This window comes from Peromyscus leucopus, chromosome 7 (assembly GCF_004664715.2).
Source record: "Peromyscus leucopus breed LL Stock chromosome 7, UCI_PerLeu_2.1, whole genome shotgun sequence".
Lineage (NCBI taxonomy): Eukaryota > Metazoa > Chordata > Mammalia > Rodentia > Cricetidae > Peromyscus > Peromyscus leucopus.
Window position 1 is genome coordinate 32989033 of NC_051069.1, and position 24885 is coordinate 33013917.

The window sequence follows — 24885 nt, forward strand, 5'->3', positions numbered from 1 at the left end:
CCCCTACAATTCCCTTCCTTTCTCTGAAAAATGTCAGGAAGCATTTTCTATCCGGATAGTAAGAGGCCCTGGTCGTCTCTGAACCTCCTGTGTGCCTCCCATTTTATTAATGGCAGTGCCAGGTAAGGTGTCTTTAATAATCAACAAATATACAGAGACATAATTGCAGAAAAGAGAGAGACACTGGGACATTTCCTCAGCAATGCAGAGACTATTCACCCATCCCTTTTCTTCTGAAATTCAGGAATGAATGTAGTTTTCTGCTAAGTTTGTGGGGAGGGATGAAAGCAGCAGACAAGGCCCACCTCTGCTAGTTCCCCTCTGAAGTCCTTCGGAACACACAGGAGGAGTGAGTCCTGTGGATTCTTCGCTTCCCCTGAAGAGTATATGTTCCCTAAAGAGAAGAATTTTCAAAGGCCATCCATGGCCCCCAGCCCACTCTTGTCATAGCTCCCAAGAGGAGGCTGTGTAGGGCAGGCATCAGCAGATGACTCACACTTCTCATTGACGCATTCGGTAGCCTTTTGCTCAGTTGACCATGGAAGACGAGTGTGCCGATAGGCCTGTGTCCTCGGATTATGTGTGAGGGCAGTGATGGCTCTGAGAAGACAGGCCTCAAGTCAGCATTGCTCAACTTCAAGGTCATCCCGTAAAAACAAATGACTGTTCTCAGCACACCAGATGAGTTCAGAGAGGCTTGCAAGAAAGTGCCAGTGGTCAGAGGAATTTGTCATCACCGTCCATTGTCATCGTTGTAATTATGATTGCACTTATGAAACTCTTACTGTATTCCAGGCACAGCATTAATGACACTCCACAGCATCCTTCACTGAACTCTTCCGACATTTTTTAAAAGATAATAATGCAGTGATTATGCGTTTGTGGATAGATTCTAACTCTCTTGCCTTTTGCCGTGCTTTGTTCAAGTATGACTTTCTTCTGGATAGTTCGCCTTACTCCTACCTCTCCGGTGTTTTCATGGCCCCGCCACTGTGAACATACTTTCTCATTTACTTTCTGTTTGTCCCTTAACCTCCCCCACTCCTGACGTGAACGCCCGCTCTTTGAGGAGAAAGGTTCCGGTGTGTCAGGCTCGTGGCCGCTACTTCATACACTTGAATGAGAAGTGACTAAAATGACAGATGAAGATGGAGACACTGAGCCCATCTCTTAAAATCGCAGAGGGAGTGAGTGACGGAGTAAGGCCGGGGCTCTTCTCCATCCCAGAATCTTGATGTTTAGAATACGGCAAAATAGGGTCGAGGAGGTGGCTCAGCGGGTAAGAGCACTGGCTGTGCAAGCGTGGGGACCTGAATTAGGACCCCAGCCACACCCATATAAATATGAGCCTGCCTGTGCATTTCTACGAAGACACAGGTAGATTCTCAGAGGCCCTGGGCAGCTAGCTAGCCTAGCCCAAACCATGAGCTCCCAAGAAAGTGAGAAACCCATCCTTGAAAGAATAAAGCGGAGAGTGATAATGGAAGCCACCAGACTCTCAGTGTCCTCTTCTGGTCTCCACATGTGTGTACCCACACCTGTAAACCCGTGTGCACATCCCACACTCCATACAGATACACACCCAAACAAGACAAAACAAAAGCACTTCAAAATTGCTGCTCTTTCAAAAAGAGTCTGCACACCCATCCAAAGGTATCCCATTGCTAAAACTCATCCAGTGCTGAGGCCGGAGGACCATGAGCTCCAGGCCAGTCTGGACTATTCTGTCTCCCAAAACAAAACAAGCTGGGTACGGTGGTTCACATCTGTAATCACAGTATTTAAGAGGCTGAGGCAGGATGGTCACAGCAAGTCTAAGTCCAGACTGCCTTGGTATTAGAGAGGTACATTCAGATGCAAAGCTCCTTGGATAACTTTGTTCCCCGCTAATGCCAGACATCCTCAAATAAGGCAGCAAGAAGAGCAAGTTGGGTCTATGCATGTGGTCGCATCTCCTGTGATACCCACCCATTTATTTGGAATTCTTTTTTTTTTTCTTTTTCTTTTTTCTTTTTTTCTTGGTTTTTCGAGACAGGGTTTCTCTGTGTAGCTTTGCGCCTTTCCTGGGACTCACTTGGTAGACCAGGCTGGCCTCGAACTCACAGAGATCCGCCTGGCTCTGCCTCCCGAGTGCTGGGATTAAAGGCGTGCGCCACCACTGCCCGGCTTATTTGGAATTCTTGAGGCTTGCTCAGTTCCCATCGATGACTCTGTGTCTTTTCAGTCAGTGTGCAGCTGAGCTGGGGCCTACTTGGTCTTGGAAGGGAACTGTGTATTAGCAGTGTGCTTCAGGGCCAATCGTTGATGAGGCAAAGGCGTTATCTTTGTGGGATGGGCTCCCATCATTTGCTCTTTTCCATGATTCTTTTGAGGTAAATAAATGTCATTCCATTCTTAGATACTCTTTCTAAAGCATGTAATTTTTTTTTCTTTTTACAATTCCTTGGGTATTGAAAATATTTTAATGGGATGGAGGTAAATAGTACAGCATTTGCGCAGTACATAGAAAACCTGGATTTAATTTCCACCCCCTCACCCCACACAAACACACACACACACACACACACACACACACACACACACACACACACACACAGAGAGAGAGAGAGAGAGAGAGAGAGAGAGAGAGAGAGAGAGAGAGAGAGAGAGCACTCTCACTCTAGCATGTCCTCAAGCATACCAGTAAGAAGACCACATTGAATCTGTGTCTATGGAGGTATCCCCTCTGATTCCAGGGGAAGAAAAAAAGGCTGTGAATCTGCCTATGGCAGACCCAGAAGAAACACACCTCGGCCATAGAGGAGGATCGGCAACCTAAGGCAGTCTCTCCCAAGTTCCTGGGTTGTAACTGTAAGCGGTCAAAAAAGCCACGTCCTCTGCAAGTATACAAATGAGTAGAGGCGTGGTCCAGATGATCGATTAAGAAGTGCTCAGCAAATGTGCAGCCCAAGCCCCACCTGTAAGAAAGTTTGCCAATGCACACTTTGTAATAATAATAATAATAATAAGCCACCATTATACATATAAAATGCTTTTGAACTATAGGGTTTAAAATGGCACACAGAAGCCGGGCGGTGGTGGCGCACGCCTTTAATCCCAGCACTCGGGAGGCAGAGCCAGGCGGATCTCTGTGAGTTCGAGGCCAGCCTGGGCTACAGAGTGAGTTCCAGGAAAGGCGCAAAGCTACACAGAGAAACCCTGTCTCGAAAAACCAAAAAAAAAAAAAAAAAAAAAAAAAAAAAAAATGGCACACAGATGGAACTGCATGGGTATGATTAGCAAAAGGATTTATTAATGGCTTTCCTGTTAGTTGCTGCTTAATTGACTAATTTTTGTTGTGTTTCGTTGGCAAATCAGTGTCTTTGAGGCATGCTTTCGGTACAGTCGACTGAAATAGCCATGCTACTCTTGGCCCCCAGGGCATCACGGGAGATCAAGATATTATGCACACATGGTTAGCCTTTGTGTAAAACCTAACTGTCTGCTATTACTGTACTCAGCCAAGGGCTAAATTGGGTATCTTAATATTGAGGTTTGTTTGCCTTGCTGCATCAGGTTCTTGTAAGTACTAGACATAAATAAAAAATAGTTTAGTTCTGGTTCGAAGAGACTTTCCCCTAGAACTGGTTTTACTGTAATATACATCTTCCTATGAAACTCAGAATCCAGTGAGTCTTCCAAGTGGATTAGGGTTGCTGTGCTGGGGCCATCTCCGGGGCATTAGTTACAGTACATTGCCCTAGCTTTACCAGTTGCTTCTCCTGTAACGAAAGGCAGAGAAAGGTCACCCGCTTGAACAGAAGAGCAGAATGCCATCTTTTAACTTCCGTTGAGTGCGATGGAGACGCTAATTGAATGGCAAAGGCACCCCCATTGGAGGGGAGCGATGGAGCGTCCTCCGTTCCTTTAGGAAAGGCAAGGGGTGCAATCTGAGAGGCTGACCAGCCCTGGGGCTCCATTCCAGCCACTGATGGCAATAATGGCAACGGCGATGATCACATTTCTCCCAGTGGTTGTCATTCGCCACCTCCTCCTTTCCCACCTTGCCTGGAGATAAATTAACCCGCGTTTGAACCTGTTGACTGGACTGTGGTCTTTAGCCATGTTCTGTGTGTGGTTCTGTGAGCGCAAACCTACCAACCCTGAATCTCGGATAAGCAGCCTGTGGGGGGGGGCACTGTGTGTGGGGAAGGTGGATTCTTAGAGGGTTCTCTGATGTGTGTTTTATGTGTCTTTGTAAGCAGACATACTGTGTTTCCTGTCAGTGAGGGAATAAATGAATACTGTGAGCTTACTATGACTGGAAAGTGCCTGTAAGCGTGGAGGATTTGCATCAACACCTGCCAGTCTCAGAAATGCACATGTCTGGGATATATGTCTACACGTGCCAAGTTTACATTTATCTCAGACAGGCCATGCTGATGAATAGTAAAAAATCATCTAGTACCTTATACAGGTGTATACAGTGTTTGTACTGTACAGGAGCACAGGAGGAGTACCTGCATGCCTTTAACTCCCACTACATGTGATGAACGCTGTAACTGAATGAACAAAAGCCCTCTCATTGTAAGGGAACAATAATTTGCACATTTTAGGACTGAGAGGCTGATGTAAAAGAACAAAATGACCCCAAGCTGGAGAAGGCAGCTGGGCATCAAGGGGCCAAAACTCTGGAATCAGATTATCTGGACTGAACCCCGGCCCAGCTGCTGAATGGTCTTCTGTCTTTGATGACCATTCTGAGCCTCAGTTTTTGTCAGTTGAAAATGCAAAGAGCTGCAGAGTGATGGCGGCGCACGTCTTTAATCCTAGCACTTGGGAGGCAGAGGCAGGCGGATCTCTGAGTTCAAGGCCAGCCTGGTCTACAAAACAAATTCCAGGACAGCCAGGGCTACAGAGAGAAACCCTGTCTCAAGAAAACCAACCAACCAACCAACCAAACAACCAGCCAAACAACAAAACAAAACAACAACAAAAAAAAAAAGAAAATGGAAAGAACCATTAACAATGGCACCTGGGCTGATTATAGAATGAGCTGAGATGGTACTCATTCATAGTAAGTGTACAGGAAATGCCAGCTAGTCTTTCTGTGACTACATTTGTTTTTATTTTTATGTGCTAGGATATAACACAATGGATTTCAGGCCAGGCTTGGTGGTTCACACCTTTAGTTCCAATGCTCCAAAGGCAGAGGCAAGCAGATCTCTATGAGTATGAGTTAAAGGCCAGAGGCCAGCCTTGTCTACATAGTTGGTTCTAAGACAGCCAGGACTATATAGTGAGATCCTACCTTTTAAAAAAAAGCAATAGATTTCTCTATTTTTTTCAAATGATTTATTTATTTTTATTTTATGTGCATTGATTGGTGTTTTGCCTGCATGTGTGTCTGTGTGAGGGTGTTGGATCCCCTAGAACTTCATGGAGTTACAAACAGTTGTGAGCTGCCATGTGGGTGCTGGGAATTGAACCTGGGTCATCTAGGAGAACAGTCAATACTCTTAACCATTGAGCCATATCTCCAGCCCAAGTTTTCTTTAATTCTTAAATCTTAATCTCTCTCCCTCTCCCCCCCCCCACATACAGAGGGAGAGAGAAAGATATATGTACATGAACGATGTGTGTGTTCATTTTTGTGAGTGAGAGTACAAGTGTGCATGCCATAGCGTGTGTGTGTGTGTGTGTGTGTGTGTGTGTGTGTGTGTGTGTGTGTGTGTGTGTGTGATGGTCAAAGGATGACCTTGGGTATTAGCCCTGGCCACTGCACACTCAGCAGCTGGATGATGAGAGTTCATTGAGTCTCCTCTCTCTCTCTCTGACTCTCATCTTGCTGTAGGAAGTACCCAGCTTCACCTGCGTTCTGGTGCTGGTGAGTCAAAGCCAGTTCTTCCTACTTGCACAGGAAGGACGTTAGTCACTGAGCCATCTCCCCCCAGCCCAAAGTAATGGGTCTTGCGGTGACATTTTCATGCATGTATTTCATCATAGTTTGTTGTTGTTTGTCCCCCTCCCACGACCACTGTTCACCCCCCACTTCCACTTCCTGGTCCCCTTATTCCCCCAGACAGCCCCTCTTTCTGTGTCCATGCAACTTGTATTGTTACTGCTCTGGCTTCCTCCCCTGCCTCTAGGTCCCCTAGTATAGTCTCCCTTCTGCTTTCCCATCCTGCTTTTTGTGTGCTATTCAAAATAAAATGGGGTTTCCGCCCTCACTGGAGAACTGTCTACTCATGTTCTTCTTCGTGATATTATCCTCAGAAAACGAGCCAGTTGTTCCCCACATCTGCACCAAGCCACGCTGGGCACTTTGTTTCAGTGAAGTGGGAAGCCAGTTACTTTGACAATGGCTGTCCTCCTGCTATGGGACGTGAGGGGTTCTGTCAGTGAACCAGAAGCAGGGAGGGTGAAGAAGTTTGGCTTTTAAAAGCACATAACTTCTGTAAATCTAAGACTATATTAAGATGAAATTTGTGTATATTCTGGAAGGCATGTGGCACTGTGTTTCAGGGCATAGCTTGATCATTCCCAGATGAACCCCATCTTTGTATGAAGTAACAAAGCAGCCTAGGAGTCAGCACCCAGAGACCTGCCTTATCTATAAAATGTGGAGCCTGGGCTCTTTGAAGGCACTTGGCTATTTGGAGACTCCAGTCGAGCAAACAAAGACTTAGGGAGACGCCAATGGTGGTTAATGTACGCCTGAGGGTCAGGGCCAGCAGGCCTCCTCGGCATCAGGAACTGGGGAGAAGATGGTGGTGTCTGGGAGGCTGGCCAGCATCACATCTCCTTGACTTCCCAGCGGGGATGTTGGGATAGTTACTTCTCTGGAGACACTGGGATGAAATCCCATCTCTCAGCCACGATAAGCTGGGGCCCTTATCACTAAGAGAAGGCAACGGCAGAACCAGAACGTTAGTTCAGGAAGTTTCCTTAAGAGTTGAGAAACAGGCAGCTGCTTCCTAGCACATTCCATTCCTCCCTTTAATTGCTCCCCAAGGATCCATAGTCCAAACACCCTTACCTGAGAAACTTGTGCTTTTAGTTAATCAGAAATGAGTGTTCTGGGCAAAGACCATTATGGTCTGAGGTCTCTCCTCCTGAGACCTCCTACGTGGTGGAGGCTGAGTGAGGCAATGCAATCCAAAAGAAACTGTGACCATAGTCAGAGCTGCTCCTGGAGAAACTGCAGGGCCCCGGCAGGTGATATATTCTGTTTTCCTCTCCCCGAAAAGACTTTGCAATATAGCAGCACTCTCTAGAGGGTCTGAGGCGGGGAAACAACAACTCTGGGCACTTCTTGAATTCTCCCAACTTCGCTTCCCATCCCCCTTGCAGACCCCACCGCCATTTCTTCATCATGCTCGGGTGGAAGCAGTGATCCCTTCCATCACAGATTAAGAAACAAATGGGACTCAGATCCTGCTTGTGTGACTGACAGGTATAGAGGTGGGAAGAGCACAGCAGAACTCTGATACGGAGCCGGAGGTGACACAGCTCTGAGGGCCGTGCTTTCTGTGGGACGAGGCTGTGGGGTGGATACCATACAACAATAATAACCATGACGCAAGGTAGATAATGGCGGAGTGAGATGAGGTGTTACCTGATTGCTTTGAGATTATTTTTTGCTATGGTGATAGATTCCAGTGGTTACGGAAGATGTTCTCCAAACAGAAATGATGAGGCATTACAGGACAGCTGGAGGAACAAGGACAGGCAGGGACTTATGACGGCACCTCCTGACCTGTGGAATGCTGTCGAACCTTAGGCCTGAAAAGTGACCCAGAGGTCACCGGGCACAACCCTATAATGAGACAGTTCCCAGCATGTTCCCTCTGCACCCCACCATCTCTGTGGGTGGGATCTCACTATGTTTCACTTAAAACATCTGGTTCCTGAAGGAAGGAGGGGAATTTTTCCATCTGGATGGTAAAGGCAGAATGGAAGGAAGCAAGATGTGAGCCTGTGTAGTGAGCATCTCGGTGAGCCTGATACCCATGCTGTGAGCCTGGGTAGTGAGCATCGAGGTGAGCCCGATGCCCATACGGTATGGCTGAGTGCTGACTAGTTGTTCTTGGAGTCCAACTGGGAGATCTCATTATAGTGGGGATTGGAAACTGATGTCCAGGTTCCGGGATCCAAGGTCCAATGTCCGGTCAGCAAAGAAGTCACACTTGGAGGGAATGAGATCACGTGAGCAAGCTTTTAAGAAAGGAGACTTTGCTCTGACTATTAAGATTTAAACCACCGCCTGACCACATCCCGGAAAAAAGGTTATCTACCTGTGGAGGCCAGATCAGAGCTAAGATCATGGGGAGGCTCTGTTTAAAGGTCTTCTAGTGTTTACTAAACGACTCCAGCGGAAGCTAGCAAGCTTCATTTAAAAAGAAGATTTCTCCTTTCTGCATTCGGAGTCCTTTCGTGGGAGCGTCCAGTTGGCAAGCCTTTCGATAGCAGAGGCCTTGAAGTGCAGGACTCACCCAGTCCTGCTGCCTTGCTGAGACCTATGGGTAGACTCTTTAACAGGTAAGAAAGAGGTGTCAGAGACACATTTAAGGCTACATTTACATTATTAACAGCAAACGGAGCTGTTTGTGCAGTCTGAACATGGCCTAAGAATTACTTCTTGCTGCTGGGAAGTTCTGCTGGGAGTTTGGGCAAGGGAGCTCTGCTGGCTTTTAGGGGCTGTACTTCTTTTTAAAAAAATTTAGAATTCAATATGAATGCCTGGAGAGAGATTAGTATTAAGTTTGTGGTCTGTTTTATTGAAGGAACTAATAGAAGCTGACTAAATTAAACAAGAGAACAACACGTATCCATTTGTGAAATTACAGCTCTAAACATTAATTTGTTTACCAAGCTGGAAATCAAATAAAAGTGCTCACAAAAATGAATGGCAGAGAGAATCGGTTTGTACAGCACCTAGGACTTCATATATATTTTTCATATTTCATATATGTATTTCTTATTTCATAGCACTGAGATAGGTCGAGGACACAGTGAAGAAGACACTGGTTGGGTCGAGAATACTTAGGTTTGAATCATATCTTGATACCTAGAGATCTTAATTTCCCTAGGCCTCAGTTTCCTTATCCTGAAATGAGGTAGAGAAATGACATTTAACTCATAGGTTTGTTATAAGGCTCAAGTGAGACTATACAGTGCTTGGCTCAAGAAGCCTTAAGTGAATCTAAATATTTTAGGATATTGAACTACTTTTGAACTACATCTGGTGGACTTTAGTGACTTTTATTAAGTAAGTAGTGTTGTTCCTAAAAAGTTGTATAATATTTAATATAAATAAACATGGTGATGGTATATTATCCACTAATATTTAAAATGCATTAGCTGGGACAGAGAGAGGGCTCGGTAAGTAAAGGCATTTACCGACTGACTTCAGAACTCACATGTGCTTGGAAGAGAGAATTCATTCTCTGACCTTTGACCCTTTAATGCATGCTGTGGCATGTGCACAGCCCCTGCGAGCACAAAACAAAAACCAAAACAAACAAATCAAAACATTAAAAAATTAAAATGCAGTAGGGGAATTTCCTACATAAAAAAAGAAAGAGCAAAGAAAGAGCCTTCTCGGAAGCAGAAAGCCATCCTGTTAGAGCTTTTGTGCAAAGTTAAACATTTGCACGTTGGGATTAGCTCTCTCCCAGTGTTTGGTGTACGCCTTGCTCTGTGTGGGCTTATGGGGGAATTAGATGTATATGTATAAAGACAACGTGACTGTTAGGGACTCTGCTGTACCATTTGTTTTAAAATTATTTTTGAAGTCAAAATGCTACTTCAGAAATCAGTATTGGAAGTTACTAAGGTAGAGTTCGACTCAGAGATGTTTGATCAACACACCGGAGTTTCCAGCTTCAGCCTTGTGGTCCCTGGTTAAGATATACCCTGCCAGTGCCTCCATGTCTCATCATGAATCTGTGAGATAGGGTTGAAGGTAGGCGAGCATCACATTAAATAATGTTCCTTTTAAGCCTATAATTCTATCACCTAAGGAATATTCATTAAAATGTCCAACTGTGCTGGATGCGGTGATTTTCATCTTTAATCCCAGCACTCAGGTGGCAGGAGCAGGTAGATTTCTGTGAATCCCAGACCAGCCTGGTCTACATAGTGAGTTCTTTCTGGGCCAGCCAGGGCTTCATAATGAGACATGTCTCAAACACAAAATGAAGAAAAAAAAATCCAACTATTAGACAGAATTAATGTTTCCCAAAGGTACCTCTTTCATTCAGGGAGTGGCTAAGGGAATAGGAAGATAGGCTTTCTTTATCCTGAATACATACCCAGAAGTTCAGTGCGCATTCAGTGATGTATACTGAAAGTTCACAGTGTGGACATTCTGTTATTTAATAGAGTCCTTCAAAAGACCTGTGCCTTGTTCAAGTTGTTAAATGAAAATTTTACCTATTGAAATAAACAATTTAATGAATTGTCTTTTTTTTGTAAAACATTTTTTGTATTAAAAAGATAATTTTTAATACAGCTTCTTTTGCGGTAGTGGGAATTGAACCCAGGGCTGCCTTGTCCATACCTGACAAGCAATCTCCCTCTGAATTTTCTCCCAATGAAGATTATGTTCTTAAATCTGTCTTGCTTGTTCTTTTCTTTTCATGTTTTTATTTTGGTTTACTTTTGGTTTGGTTTTTTTCTGTTGCCCAGACTGACCTCAAACTTCTACCCCGAGGTGATCCTCTGGGACTGCTCCTGACTTAAATCTGAATTTTCACACACCACTCTTGCTTTAAGCAATTCTTTGCCATTTGGAGATTCTGAGATCTACAGCAGAAACTTCAGCATTGACCCTTCCCAAGTCCCAGTTGCAGACTGTGTAAAATCCTGCACGGTCTCTGGCACCGAAGGAGCAAGGGAGGCAAGCCTTGGGGACAGCTCTGGGGCAGAGGGTTGCCAAGGTGGATGCATATGGAGTATTCCTGAAAAGTAGAAACAGCTGACAGACAGAAGGCCACAGCCAATGCAGACCTGCGGAGGGATGAACTATTTACAGATACTCCCTCTAGCTAGCTGTGCGGCTTGCAGAAAGAGAAATGACTCACAGTGCAGTGGGATTGAGTCTAGGGCTGGGTTACAAAAGCCAATGGTGAAAATCATCTCTTGAGCCCTGCTCTCTTCAATGTCTTCCTGTGTTGTGTACAAAGTGATTTAATTTTTTTGCTTGGCCTTAGTATGTAAAGACTAATATCCCTGGTGCTCAACAAATGCAGCATCATACCCAAGCAGAACAAGTCAGGCACCTGTCTCCAGACTTGTCTGATTGCAGTGTTCTATCTCAGGATAAAACGTTGTGAGAGTTCTATTGAACTCTACAAGTGGTTGGAGCATGGCGATCAAGTGGTCCCAGGTATTGGCTTGCTGATCTGTGAGGAGTGGCTACTATTTTCTGATTTAGGGGGTGGAGAACAGCTGGAATGTCCATTAAAACTAAAACAAACAAAAACATGGTTGGCTGCTCACTTGCTGAAAAGGAATCGTTAAGCTGTAATCCTACAGCTTAAGAGCCTTCTCCTGAAAGAGTTCACCTTGTAGCTCTGACCTCTAACTTCAAGAGGCATGCAGAACCCTCTATGTGCAAAGCTTAGCCTCGTCCCTATGTTTTAGTAGAACATCTCTCTGTACCTTGGTTTACCTTGGATGATGAAGTGGTGGTTGAACCAGATCACTGAAACCTCCTCTCCACTGTCCTGGGAGTCTGTGATCAGGAGGTTTTTTTTTTTTTTTTAAAAAAGCCCAAACTCCTCTCTGAGCTTCTTCAATACTCAACCGTCACCAAGGTGAAAAATCACCAGACTCAATGAAAGTGTTCTTTTAGCGGATCTAGACCATGCCCTACTCTTCTGTCTGCCTCTATGTCGTCTTTGCTGGAAGCACACCCCAGTTCCATTTACCTGGAAATCTCCTCTGCAGCCCTGCAGCCCTGGACTACATAGTCGCCTCTATGACATTCTTTGGATTGGGAGCTTTCTGCTGCCGTGTGTTCACACTACATTTGGCACATATTTCTATCCAAGTAGATTCTCCTTTCAATTTGGACTTTTGAGACTAGCTTTTTGCCCCTTCCTCCCCTCCTCCAGATTTGAAGCACCTGAAGCCAGAGTCATCTGTGATGAGCTTTCAAAAGCAATCGTTTTAGGAAGAAATGAGTACTTCTACACAAAGTTCTTAAAAAACTCTTTATAGTACCTACTATTAGATGTGCTGAGAGTCTGGGGCTATTAAATGCTTTTTTGATTGATTTGTTAGATTACCAGGTACACCACCAGGCTTCAATTTTCTTAGCAGGTATAAGCAGAACTCCATTTTGAGTGGCATAATCATGCAGTCACATTTTGTTCTTTGGAAACATAACATCTCTCAACAATAAAGCACACACACAAATTAAAAGGGAAGCGACAGCAAGACACAAACCATTATTGCCCCCACCCCTACACACACACACACACACACACACACACACACACACACACACACACACACAGCTTCTCGCAATGTAACTCCAGGCCCTAGAAGAGGTTAAAGCAGGAGGGTGTAAGCTCAGGGCCAGCTACACAGCAAGATCTTTTCACAAACAAACAAACAAACTTTCAAAAAAAGATTTGAAAATGAATGAGTGTCTTCTACTCATTACTGGAAAGAACAATCTAGTTAGGCAGTCTAGCCACTTATCCCCTGTATTTACTCTCTAACCCGTAGTGATATCACTTCTTCTCTTGCCGCTCCATTGAAATTGTTGCCTCAGAGGTCATGAGAGACCTAATTATCAAATGTAAGGGAATGGTCTCTGTCTCTTGGGAATAAAAAGCATGAGCTATAGAGAGACCCCAACTTAAATTTATTCCCATCTCCCACTTGCAAGTCACGCGAACTTGTGCAGGTAACACGGTACAATCCTCTCAGTATTCTGATTTGGGGCTTTCGAGAGCAGTTTGCCAGGGTTGGTGGGAGCGTCACCCCGGGATTTGAGCAGGAAATGCTTCTCGTGGTGTCTCGCTTGCTGTAGCCAGGCAGGCAATGTTGATTCCTTACTTTACTGGACCTCCAAGCCATGGCTCATTTTATTTTCCATTCCGTGTCTCTGAACAAATCTTCCACACGGGTTCCATTTTCCTCACTCAGCTTCTCTCATTCATCTATTTTCCTGCCCTGTTTAGATTTTCACCCATATTTTTTAACTGTTTGCTATTCAGAAATTCAATACTCCCAAACATTTACCAACTGACAGTCTCCTAATCGGTCCCTTGCTTCTCTAATATGTATTTCAAAGTGTTACCAGAGTTAATATTCTCCCAAATACAGGTCAGTAGTAAGTCACTAATGTCATTTTATCCACCAAAAAAATGAAAGCCAAAAAAAAAAAAATCACCAAAAAAGAAAAAAAAAAACCCAACAAAACCTATTTAAAGTGTATCCTTTTGTTAAAAGAATGAAATCTAACATCAACACTCACCACAATGAATCTGTCTTCCTAGGACACCTTTTCATCTGCTCCAACCTGTCCCCTTACTTTATAAAACACCATTTTCATTTCTCTCTGGCTTCATTACTCAAACTCTATCTTATTTTTCTTTACTTATTTTATTCTTGAGCCTTTTTTTTTTCTAAGACAAAGTCTCACCCTGTAGCCCAAGTTGGCTCAGAAGTCACTAGCTCAAGTTGGCCTTGAACTCAGAGCAATTCTTCCTCAGCCTTCTGAGCGCCATGATCATGGTCGATCCATGCCCTACTTCCTGAGTCTTAAATACCATTTCCTTCAGGGGACCTGTCTGCACCACCTATTTCCTCCTAGTTAGAATATTTTCTACCTACGTCTCATCTGCCGATGATTCACCCCCAACTTGCTGGTCAGTGTGCCCCAGTGCACAAACTACATCCGATTTCTCTTGCACTGTCTCCAGCACTCAGCAAGGAGTTTGTGCCTTGCTCTGATTTCACAGTAAACCGAATGGACGATCAACATGAAAAGTCCTGTTTCCTAATAAGGGTATGATAAACGCAACCAGACATGATAGAGGCTAGGGTAATAGAATGCTTCTTATGTGCCAAGCTGTGTTCTAAGTGGTTGCTGTGGTTCCAGAGTTCATGAGCATGCCAGGAGAAAGCTGCTGGTCCAGAACCTGAGCGCACAGATGGGAAGTGGCCTCATCCAATCTGATAGTGGGGGACAGAAAGGGACCCGGGGCTCCACTAGCATGATTGTAATCAGTGCTCCAGAGAGGATGTTCTGTGCTGCTTCTGAGGAATGCAGCTGGATTACCTAGAGCATGGCATGACCAGCCAAGGGTAAGATGGGGTGACCTTAGGAAGTTGTTGCCAGCCCTGGTTTGCACAAAGATTGTCCTTGCAAGACTAAAGAGACAAGAGGGGACGGCATTTGCCTGTACTTTCATATTACGGCGTCACCGAGAAGGGCAGCCAAATGTTATGCAAAATGTTCGCTGAAGAGCTGTGGAACCAGAGGGCTTATCTCGTGGTTGCCCTTCTCCTAGGATGACCAGGTGACGTTAGAGATCACCCTAGCTGCTGTGAAGGCTGATAGAAGCAAGCCTCTGCCAAATTTGTGCATTGCCCAAGGCTGAGAGCACTCTCCAGGCTCTGTTCCCAGGAAGAGACTCTCCAGCAAGGTTTGTAAGCACCTTCTTTCTCCTCAGGAGAGTCGGATGTGGTGGCTGGTCAGCTGTGGTTTATTTAGATTATGTTTAGCAAGAACTGGCTTCCTACTCTACCCTGCTTCCCCAGACATACAAATTTAGCATGGTTCTTTCTAACTTAAAAAAAAAAAAAATACAAATAGCCGGGCAGTGGTGGCACACGCCTTTAATCCCAGCATTTGGGAGGCAGAGCCAGGGGGATCTCTTGAGTTCGAGACCAGCTTGGTCTACAGAGCGAGATTCGGGACATCACCAAAGCTACACAGAGAAACCTTGTTTCGAAAAAACAAAAACAAAAAACCCAAACAAACAGAAATTGTTTATTTACTTGTATGTGTGCGAGTGCTTGCATACTTTTTGTGCACATGGATGTCAGAAGACAGCTTGCAGGAGTCAGTTCTCTCGTACCATGTAGGTCTCAGGGATAGAACGCCGGTGGTCAGGTCTGCTGACCTGCGGCTTTACACACTGGGCCATCATCCCATCAGCTCTCTTCTTACGGTCCTAAGTGGTGAGCTCCTCTAAAGGGTGCAGGGTGTAAAAGGGAAATTCAGAAAATACATGGGAAAGGCCGATTTAAGTGACTCTCTCCATATGTTTCTAGTTTTCTGTACTAGGTGGTGAAGCAGTTTGCAGACCACAGGAAGGTCAGCGATCAAAATGCCTGCAGCCAAGGACAGTCATTTCAGACCAATTTGTGTTTGGGGAATAAGCCAACTTATTTCAATTAATTAATTAATTAATAATTCTTGAGATAGGGCCTTGCTATTTAGCTCAGACTGGACCTGAATTTTGAATCCTCCTGTCTCAGCTTTCCCAGGGCTGAGATTACAGGAATGAGCCAAGTGCCTGACAAATTGCTTTTGTTTTAAAGTGGAAAACCTGAGTCTTAGATCCTCACACTGGTAGGACAGATATGGGCCTTTAAAAGATAATCTCTTTTCTTCCACTGCCCTAACTAGGCTCCAGTTACCTTTTAAAGGTCTGAGGAGAAAGCCACTAGGCTTGGCCCTGCATGCCAGTTGTTAACCGGCCTTAACCTTGGGTAAATGCTTGTCATTGAACACGAGTCCCCACACTGCCCAAACTACTCAGTCATAAAACAAGAGAGTAGAGGGGAACATCTGCCCACTGCTGTCGCAGCATCCGCTACTTTCTGTCCCCATCTCCAGCTTTCCATCAAGCCACAAACTCCGTTCGAGTTTTCTTCGTTTGCTCTTGCCGGTGCGCTTCGGAGGATGCTGTGTGGAACAGTCTCTGTCCATTGGGTTGGTGCACGGCTGCACCTTTTCCTGACATGCTCATCTAAGTGTGTACTCAGGAGACATCTAGCCTCAAAACTGTTAGTTAAGTTTTCTGGATAATAGACTATGCTATTACAGGTCTCCAGAAGTAGTAGACAGGTGCTGGGTGTCTTGTGTCGACAGGAAAGGAGAGCCTGTACAGCTGAGAATAAACAACAGTCACTTGGTAATATGAGAGCCATTCATTTAAAGTTGGAGGCCTAGATGTGGGGTTGGAGGTTGGGAGTTGGGACATTCTGGACACCACCTGTCTGCAACAACTGCCTCCCCAGCCCCCACACACAGATGAGGTCAGTTTCCCAGAGAACTGAGGCAGTGTTTAGAGCCAATAGGAGAGAGAGGAAATGTGGGAAGAGAGGGTGCAAGTATGAAAGGGAATTGTGGGTACTTTTTGGCCATGACACCCTCCATCAGCTGCTTTGGGAAACTGCCCTCCCAGCCCCCCCGCCCCCCCCCCTGATTTGTGCTTCTTTTTGCCTGCTTGTAAAACACTGTTGGAACTGAACAGCTACAGTCTGGAACTACCAGGGCACTGCTTTCTTGAGTTGCTGCCCATTCTATGATTTTGCTGACCTCTACATTGGTTTCCGAAGGCCTGATTCTGGCCTTGTTACATTAGTCACTGTCGTTCATGGGAGTCCTTGGACAGGTTTCTGTAGCCCGCACTGCTTTCATTATTGCAAGAAGAGGATAGTAACTTCTGTTACCTCAGTCCTAAGGTCACTAGGAAGATGCACTGTGATGTATGAGAACCCTTTTACAAAGTCTAAAGGTCACATACAAATAAGAAATATGTTGGAAAGGTTCAAAGGAAGAAATATTTGGCTCTTTCTAGGGAGCTTAGAGGGAATAACTACTGATAGTTGCAACTATCTGTGTTCCAAAGTAAACAGAGACAGTTACAGTGGCTGGGGGTGTGGGGTCTGATTTTTTTTTTTGTTGTTGTTAGTTTGTTTTGTTTTGTGATAAGTTCCTTCTAGCTGAGGCTGGCCTCAAACCCACTTTGTACATGAGGATGAACGTGAACTCCTAATTTTGACTAGGGATTTGATGGGTGAAAAGGATAAAGCTTTAAGAAAAGAAGAGGCTGCAGATGGAAGTGGGTGGAGGACAAGGTCAGGGACAAGGGATGCTTTGGGTATCTGCTTCTTTGCAAGTGAGAAATTTTGGATTTAGTCTGGCAAAGGTTTTCTCTTGGGCCAAGTGAAACGAAAGCAGTCATTCTCAACCACTGCTGTGCCCAAAGCTTAAATGAAATCTCAGGGTATTTGAGGTCCAGACTCTTTTGTGGGATACCTTGCTGAAGTGCACGAGAGGAAGAAGTTGGTGACTTTTCTTCATTTTGAGAGCTATGCATTCAAATTCAGAAGGCCCGTGACAAGTGCGTGCGTGCGTGTGTGTGTGTGTGTGTGTGTGTGTGTGTGTGTGTGTGTGGTACCCTTTCTTTCTTCAAATTATCTGTCGAATTTTTTGGTCTCCAAATGAATGGTAGTGCCCTGCTTCCCCTTAAGCACAGAGACTCAGTTCTTGTTTATCAGCTCAAACAGGCAGGTTCTTTGAGTTGGGAAGCTGTCGGATCACCTACAAAGCGTTTCTCCATGGAGGAGATCCAAGACAGCCAACAAACTATGTAGATCCTTGGTTGATTCCAAAGGGTCACAGTCCAGGCTCGTGCTCTGAGCCGGAAGAGCTTGCCTGCTCTCTGCCAGGTCTGACACCTGATGGAAAGGGCTTTCTCCTTTTTTCTGTCCTGAGCAGGAGTTAAAATAGAGTGATACCAAATGATGCCCGTGCAAGCCAGCAGCCGGATGTGAAGGGTCAGAAAAGGGACTGATACTCCGGAATCACTTACGGGTGGACCTGGCCTCGGCTATTCAGCCAGATGCACTTCCTATTTCTCATAGCCTCAAGGAGATTGTGTAATGTCAGGATGTCTCAAGCTCCCCCATATGTCATTTCAGGACATGATGATCTGACACGTGGCCAGCTGTTGCCTCAGATGTCTCACTGACCTGTAGGGATGTATTCTACTTTGCAGTGAATTCTGTGATCTTTAGGGATGTGATTTTTATTCTCCCAAAGGGAAACTGGACTAACAAATGGCAGCTAAGAGAATGGGGCAAACTGGAGACCTTGTAGTGGGGTCTTTGTTGTTCCTTATGATCTATCTGCCAATGAAGAGGCAAACTCCTTGCTTGGGGGTGGGGTCATTAAGTGTTAAGCCTGTACCCCAGCAGGTTGATGCTCAGTCCAACAAAGAATGTCTTCCCAGAGCAACTCACTTCTACCTCTACCTCTCACGTCTTAGGGTACACCTGCCTCTGGGTGTAGCACACAGATATACTAGAGGGATTACTTCTCAGTTCAGAGGCCTAGGGCCACAGTAGATTTTGTGACAGAGCCCATGCTCCCAGCAGACTGAAGGAGCACCAGACAGTCTCAGAATGTCCAGGGATGCACTTGACTCGGGTTTCCGAGTGCCCTGACTTCCTTCACTCACCCTCCATTCCTTTCATGCTTTGCTTAGAATGGGGCTATGGTTTTGGCAGGGTCACACACCATGTACAGGGGCAGACTCTTTTCCTCAGTGGTCCTGTGTGTCCTGTGTCTTTCCATCCAACCGTCTGTCTCTCCTTTGTGTCATGTCTAGTGTCTCCCAGCTTGCCATTTTGGAAGCAGCTTCCAGGAATCGCCCTTTCTCCTTCTGACTGTGCCCAGTCTTCCCGGTCAGCACTCCAAGCAACTCAAAGAATACACGTTTCTTAGGAGAAGAGAGAGAGAGACTCGGCTGAAAAGTCCCCTAGCTTTCTCTCAATCCTGTATCTTGGGTGGTCTGAGAGTGTGGGCTGAATCCATTGATTCCCCTCCCCCGCGGGAAAAAGCAGGGAGTTCACTAACCAGAACTGCTGGGCCAATCATTGCCCTGAGAAAGTTTGGATCGTGCTCCTATTTCCTTAGGCTGATTGGAGCAGCCTTGACTCTGAGGTAGAGTCCCTCCCCAAGGGATTCCGTGTACAGTTACACGGCTGTCGCTGCCTGTGCGTGTCCTTTCAGGAGAGCAACCCACTCCCTCCTCAACCCCCAGCTCCACCTCCTCCACCTTTTTTGCTTTTATCTAGTGTCTCCCTTGCTCTTTCTCTCTCTCTTTCCTCTTTCCTCTCGCTCCTACCACTGCCTCTTCTTCCAGCTCTCCACGCTCCTGCAGCGCCTAGCCGGCTCTCCAACGCAGTCTGCTGAACGCAAACCACTGAGAGTTTGCTGTGCAGCCCCTAGGGGCCCGGGGCCGCCCGAGTCCCGCTAAGGCAGAGACGCCGGCAGAGCCAGCGAGCGCAGCGGAAGACAAACACGCGGCGGGCGCGAGAGCGAGGGGAGCCCCAAGAGGGAAGCCGGGTAGCAAGGCTTGGCAGGCGACTGTCCCCACGTCCGGGGTCGCCTCTCCCGCGGCGGACTGTGCGAGGAAGCGCGCTCCGAAAAGTTCTCGACCGCAGGAGGCGGCGTCCCCACCAGTCCCCTCCTCGCGGCGCTCCAGGAAAAGGAACTTGATCTACTGGCAGGCTCGAGCTGCTCGCTGAACGTGAGAGCGGATAGTGCCACCGGCCCCGGGGTGGGGAGCCGCGAGGGGGAGCCGCGAGCCAGGCTGCAGGTGGAGGGCACCGGGCAGCGGCCAGGGACCCCGATGCCGGCGGCCAACATGATGGAGAACCTGCAGCTGCCCGCCCTGCAGGTGCCCGAGCCGCAGGGCGCGCCCGAGGGCAGCGCGGTGTGGTCCAGCTCGTCCACCCCCACGCTCCGCCGCCGGCGCTTTAAGATGCGCCGGATGAAGAATGTGCAAGAGCAGAGCCTGGAGGCCGGGCTGGTAGCCCCAGACCTACCCGGCGTCCTGGCCCCGGGCAAGGAGTTCCTGCAGCTGCCGTCCATTGAGATTACGCCCTCCAGCGACGAGGACACCCCGTGGTCCAACTGCTCCACACCCAGCGCGTCCCCGCGCCGAAAGCGCTTCCTGCTCCGCAAGTGGCTGAGGGTGAGGGAGCGGAAGGAGTGCAGTGAGAGCAGGTAGGTCCCCGTTTTTCTCCAGCAGTCTCTTCCCCTGCACCTCCCGCCCCTCCCCAGAGCCGTCCAGGGCCCCAGGGCATTCTGGTGGAAACTTCCGGGACCAAAGCTGGAGCTTCTCGCGTCACCAAGGCGTCTTCAGGAGCTGCCAGGGCACCAGGGCTAGAGAGGATTTGTCTCCACAGCCTAGGACTAGGGACTTTATATCACTTGATAGGTTGGCTGCGTTTCATCTCTTGATCCTCACAGCAAAAAAAAAAAAGGACAATAAAATGGTGTCAGTAGTAACTGTTGAGCCCCTACTGTGTGCAGACTACTGTAGTGAGTGTTTCTCCCTGTCTCCAAATTCCATCCTCAAGGAAACTCTAAGGTAGATAGTGCTATGATTCCACTGTACAGGTGGAGATGGCGGAAGGCCAGTGAGAGAAGTTTAAGTGGCGCCTCCACGTGGATTTACAAATTCCATTTTACCTTTTTTTTTTTTTTTTGTAAATTTTCCCTACACTAAGATGCCGAGGTAGATGCCATACAGGTCTACATGCTTAAGTATTAACCACATATTCTACCACGTCAGAGGTGCATCTCTCCATCACCATGCCCGCTCCAGTTTTGCTAAGTAGGTGTTTGCTGTCCACATCCAAGAACTGGTGTGATGCTCTCAGGGAAGTTACACAAACCTTGGTGGGGTACTCCTTTAGGAAGTTGTCCATGGCGGCATGGAGTCCCCACTACTCGTGGATACCATGCCCCACTCCCCATTTGCTTTTGGGTTCAGGGGCAATGACTGTTGGCAGGTGTTTGTGCTTTTGGGTGGGGGGCATTGTTGTTGTGGCTGCTGGTGGTGGTGGTAACTAAGTTATCAACCACTTTAATGGGGATCATTTACCCTATTTGTTCACTTTCGTTTGTTTTCACTTAGGAAGCATTTATGGAGTGGGTCTCAAGGGCTCCAGTGTGGCACCAGTTAGTAGTGGTGGTGATGTTGAGCAGGGTTTCCAGGATGTGACGGGATGTGGAAGCTAAGCACGGTAGGACACTAATACAAAAAAAAAAAAAATGTGCCTAACACACAGGCACCTCCAGCACCTCCAAAACAAACAAACAGACAGACAAACAAACAAACAAACAAATAATAAAGCTGTGTGGCACCTGCTTGTAATTTTAGAATTTGAGAAGTAGAAGCAGGAGGATCCTTGGAGTCTGAGATATGCACAGGTTACCCAAACCTAAATGAAACAAAACAAAAATAAACCAACACATCATATAACAAAAAGAAGTTGGGACATGCAAGTTTCGTTCACATTGAAGAGATGGAGCCACCAGAAGATTTATACTGTATATCACCTGTAGTGGTTGTACAAGAAAAGAGAAGCTTGGAGATGTAGGAGAAGGCCTGGGAGGGAGAGGCTCAAACCATGACAAGTGCAGGTAGGAAAAGGAAAAAAGTGAGACACATATGAGGTCAGGTGCTTAAGATGGACTACGGGAACAATACGGTAAAAATCAAAAGAAACGCGGGTGTGTGATGTGCCTTCTTGGTGCGGAAGGCTAAGGTTGGGCTATGCAGGAGATGACCCTTCTGAATCTTGGTGGCTTCTGAATCTGAATCTCCCATTGATTCACCATGAAATGTCTCTCCTGTTTGCAATGACTGTACAGTGTCTCCCAGTTATGGGCCTTGGGGGCAACAGGTCTTTCTTTTCCGGTATTCCACCCGTTTGCCTTTTCCACAGAGTAGAGGGAAGTGAGGATTGATGTGGGCTAATCTCAAACTAGACCATCTATCTTGTTGTGACTCAGGTACTTTTCCCCTCACATGTGAGAGACCCAAAAAGAGTCATTGACATGTTGCCACATCTACTGAAGACAAAACACAGAGGAGAGAGTCATTCATTGCTGGCTAATGTAGCAGGTGGAGCTGAGTAAATGTAAGGAAAATGGTTCTGGTTTTGAGTTATTTAAGGGTATGGTAGAATATTATTTTTTTTATTGAAGTAGGGAGGATAGCCTTAAAAATAGGAAGGTTGTTTTACCTCCTAGGTATAACTTAAAACAGTTTGCTTTTATGTTCTGGCTTATGGAGTTGGAAGAAAATGTTTATCTTCTTATCCTTTGGTATCCATGGAGGTTGGTTCCACATCTTTTTGTAGTCACCAAGTTTCTTATATAAAGTGGCATAGTAGTTGCATATAACTCATACATATTTTCCCATAGATGTAACTTTTCACTGTGTGTGTGTTTTATATGTATTCACGTACATGTGGGGGTCATAGGATAACCTTCAGAAATTGGTTCTCTCCTCATGCCAGGAGGATTCCAGGAACTGAACTCAGGTCTCCAGACTTAGTGGGAACTGTCTTTTCCCACCAATCCATTTTGACAGCCTGTTTTCCCATACACTTTAAATCCTGTCTGGGTACCTTCTAATACCTAACACTATGTAAATGCTGTCTAAAGAATGGCTTTACTGTACTATTTACAGAACAAGGATAGGAAACAAAGTCTGTTTTGTAGGTGCGTGGAGGTGCACGCCAGTAATCTGACCAAGCATTAGGGAGGCTGGAGCAGGATGATTGGTAATTCAAGGCCAGCCTGGACTATGTAGTGAGATCTAGTCTAAAACAAAGGCTACACATGTTCAGTATAGCCACGTTTTTTTCTGAATTCTTTGTATCTCTAATTGGTTGGGTCGGTTGATACAGAACTTGGAGATACGAAAGGCCAACTGCGTAACTAGAAAAAGGCAGGCTGAGCTGCGGATGCATCATCCTTGGCTATATAGTGGATCTGAGACCAGCCCTGAGCTAAATGAGGCAAATACACAATCAGAGCTAAACTCAAACCATGCAGCACAGCAAGGAATACTCCTCCATCCTAGTCCATCCTCGTCCATTCTGCTTTCACCGCCTAGTACCTGCCCCCTGGTGGTGACCAATAGATGTTCACTGATGAGACCTCAAAAAGCAAGTCTCTTTCCTCTTTCTGAAGTGAAAGTCTTCTTATTCACAAGTATGAGAAATTCTCAGAGGTGGCGGAGATGAGTCTAGAGCTGAGGTTTTTTTTAAGAACAGAATTATTGAAATATGATTTAGAACAGCTGGGTGTGGTGACACACACCTTTAATCCCAGCACCCGGGCGGCAGAGGCAGGTGGATCTCTGTGAGTTTGAAGCCAGCCTGGTCTACAGAGTGAGTTCCAGGACAGCCAGGGCTGTTCCACAGAGAAACTCTGTCTTGAAAAATAATAAATAAATAAATAAATAAATAAATAAATAAATAAATAAATAAGTAAATAAATAAATAAATAAATACATACATACATACAATTTAGATACCACACAGTAAATCTTCAAATCTTGCTGGATTTGAAGCTGGGAGTCTTGCTCAATAGTAGAGTTCTTGCAGAACATGCACAGGACCCTGGGGGAAGAAGTATTAATGTATTAATGCCAGACTGGAAAAAGTATTTAGTCCAATGTCTATATTGATAAATGTGTATATATATCCCCACAGTTAATTTTAAAACATGCTTTGTCAACGTACACACATATACACACAGCCACACCCCCTCAAGCCCCCAACGTCCCATCTGGATCACCAGCTTCAGATACCCACTAATCTGCTTTTTATAGAGAGCTGAATTTTAAAAGACCAAAATGTCCATTGAAGATGGAAGTGGATGATTATCCTACTGTTTTCTGTTGCTATAACAAAATCCTTGAGACTAGATAATTTTATTTTTTTTATTTATTCATTCATTTATTTATTTATCAAGTCAGGGTCTCAAGTATCCAAGCTTGGCCTTGAATTAGTGATCCTCCTGCCTCTACTTCCAAATGTTGAGATTACAAGTGTGTATCATGCCTGGCTTTAGTGTCTTCATATGCGAAGTGGAATCATCTCAATGAGAGCCAGTGCAGGTTCTGAACAATGACTGACTCAATGGGACAAGCACTTAGAATAAGTACTGTCCCCAAACAACAACAATAAAATACCAAGAAAATAATTAATGCCTGCATATGTTCCCAAATCTCTTGGTCAACAATGACTGTGGTGATCCTTTGAAACCCAAATCGAGCATCAGTGTCCCCTGGGAGGACACTGATTCTGGGAGAAAAATCAGAAATCGGGCAAAGCTGTGTCTCCCAGGATGCATCTTATGAGAGAAGGAATTGGTGAAGGGACAGGTGAATTGGGCAGTGGCAGCTGTAAGCTGTCTTTCTGGAGAACACAAAAGAACGTCTTTTTTTCTCCCCTGGGGACCTCCTAGCTCTCACCTTTTACACCAGCTCTCACTCAGCCATCCCCATCCCTTCCTGTAGGACATTCCTACCCTCTAACAGCTGCTCACCATCTAGCAGGCTAGCTGCTAGAGAGACATCTAGGCTCCATCTGACCTTTGGTAATGGTACCCGCCAGTTCTGCCCGATCTGGTATGTTAGGCAATGTCTGTGGTGCTAGGATGATAGCTGTTTGGTTGTTCGCAGGGAGATAGCGTTGATAGGTCTGTCTTGATTCTCCACCACTTCCTCTGAGAGTTGGAGGAAGATTTGCTTCCAGCTTCCGGCACCTTGCAGGGAGCAGGGTGAATTTGTGCGTCCAGACACTCTACTCTGTCAGACTCTGCTTGGTTATAGTTTGTTTAAAAACCAGCTATTCAGTGTGTGCCCTGCTCTGTGTGGTAGAGAAAAAGAAACTCACATCTCTCCTAACACAAAGCAACAAATCCATGTACAGGAGACTGTGAACGGTTGGCATACAGAGGAAGCAGCCAACGCAGGATAGGGTTAAGGAGCAGAGACTTCTACCAGTCCCATAATTCCTTGAGGCGGAGACTAAGTCTTATTTCGTGCCAAG

General features: G+C 45.9%; 1 protein-coding gene across 7 annotated transcripts in view; it reads left to right on the forward strand.

Moving 5' to 3' along the window:
- Window positions 1–24885, forward strand: part of Gramd1b (GRAM domain containing 1B) — a 245783-nt gene that overhangs the window by 54226 nt on the left and 166672 nt on the right. For 4 of the 7 annotated variants that reach the window (XM_028866278.2, XM_028866280.2, XM_028866281.2 and 1 more), the window contains exon 2: window positions 19167–20032. The exons of 2 other annotated variants lie outside the window; for them this stretch is intronic. In XM_028866278.2, the coding sequence (XP_028722111.1) occupies window positions 19656–20032 (377 nt within the window). In that variant the 5' untranslated portion in view covers window positions 19167–19655. Of the gene's footprint in view, window positions 1–19006; window positions 20033–24885 lie in introns of those variants that run through there. One more of the 7 variants, XM_037207591.1, reaches the window with a different exon arrangement.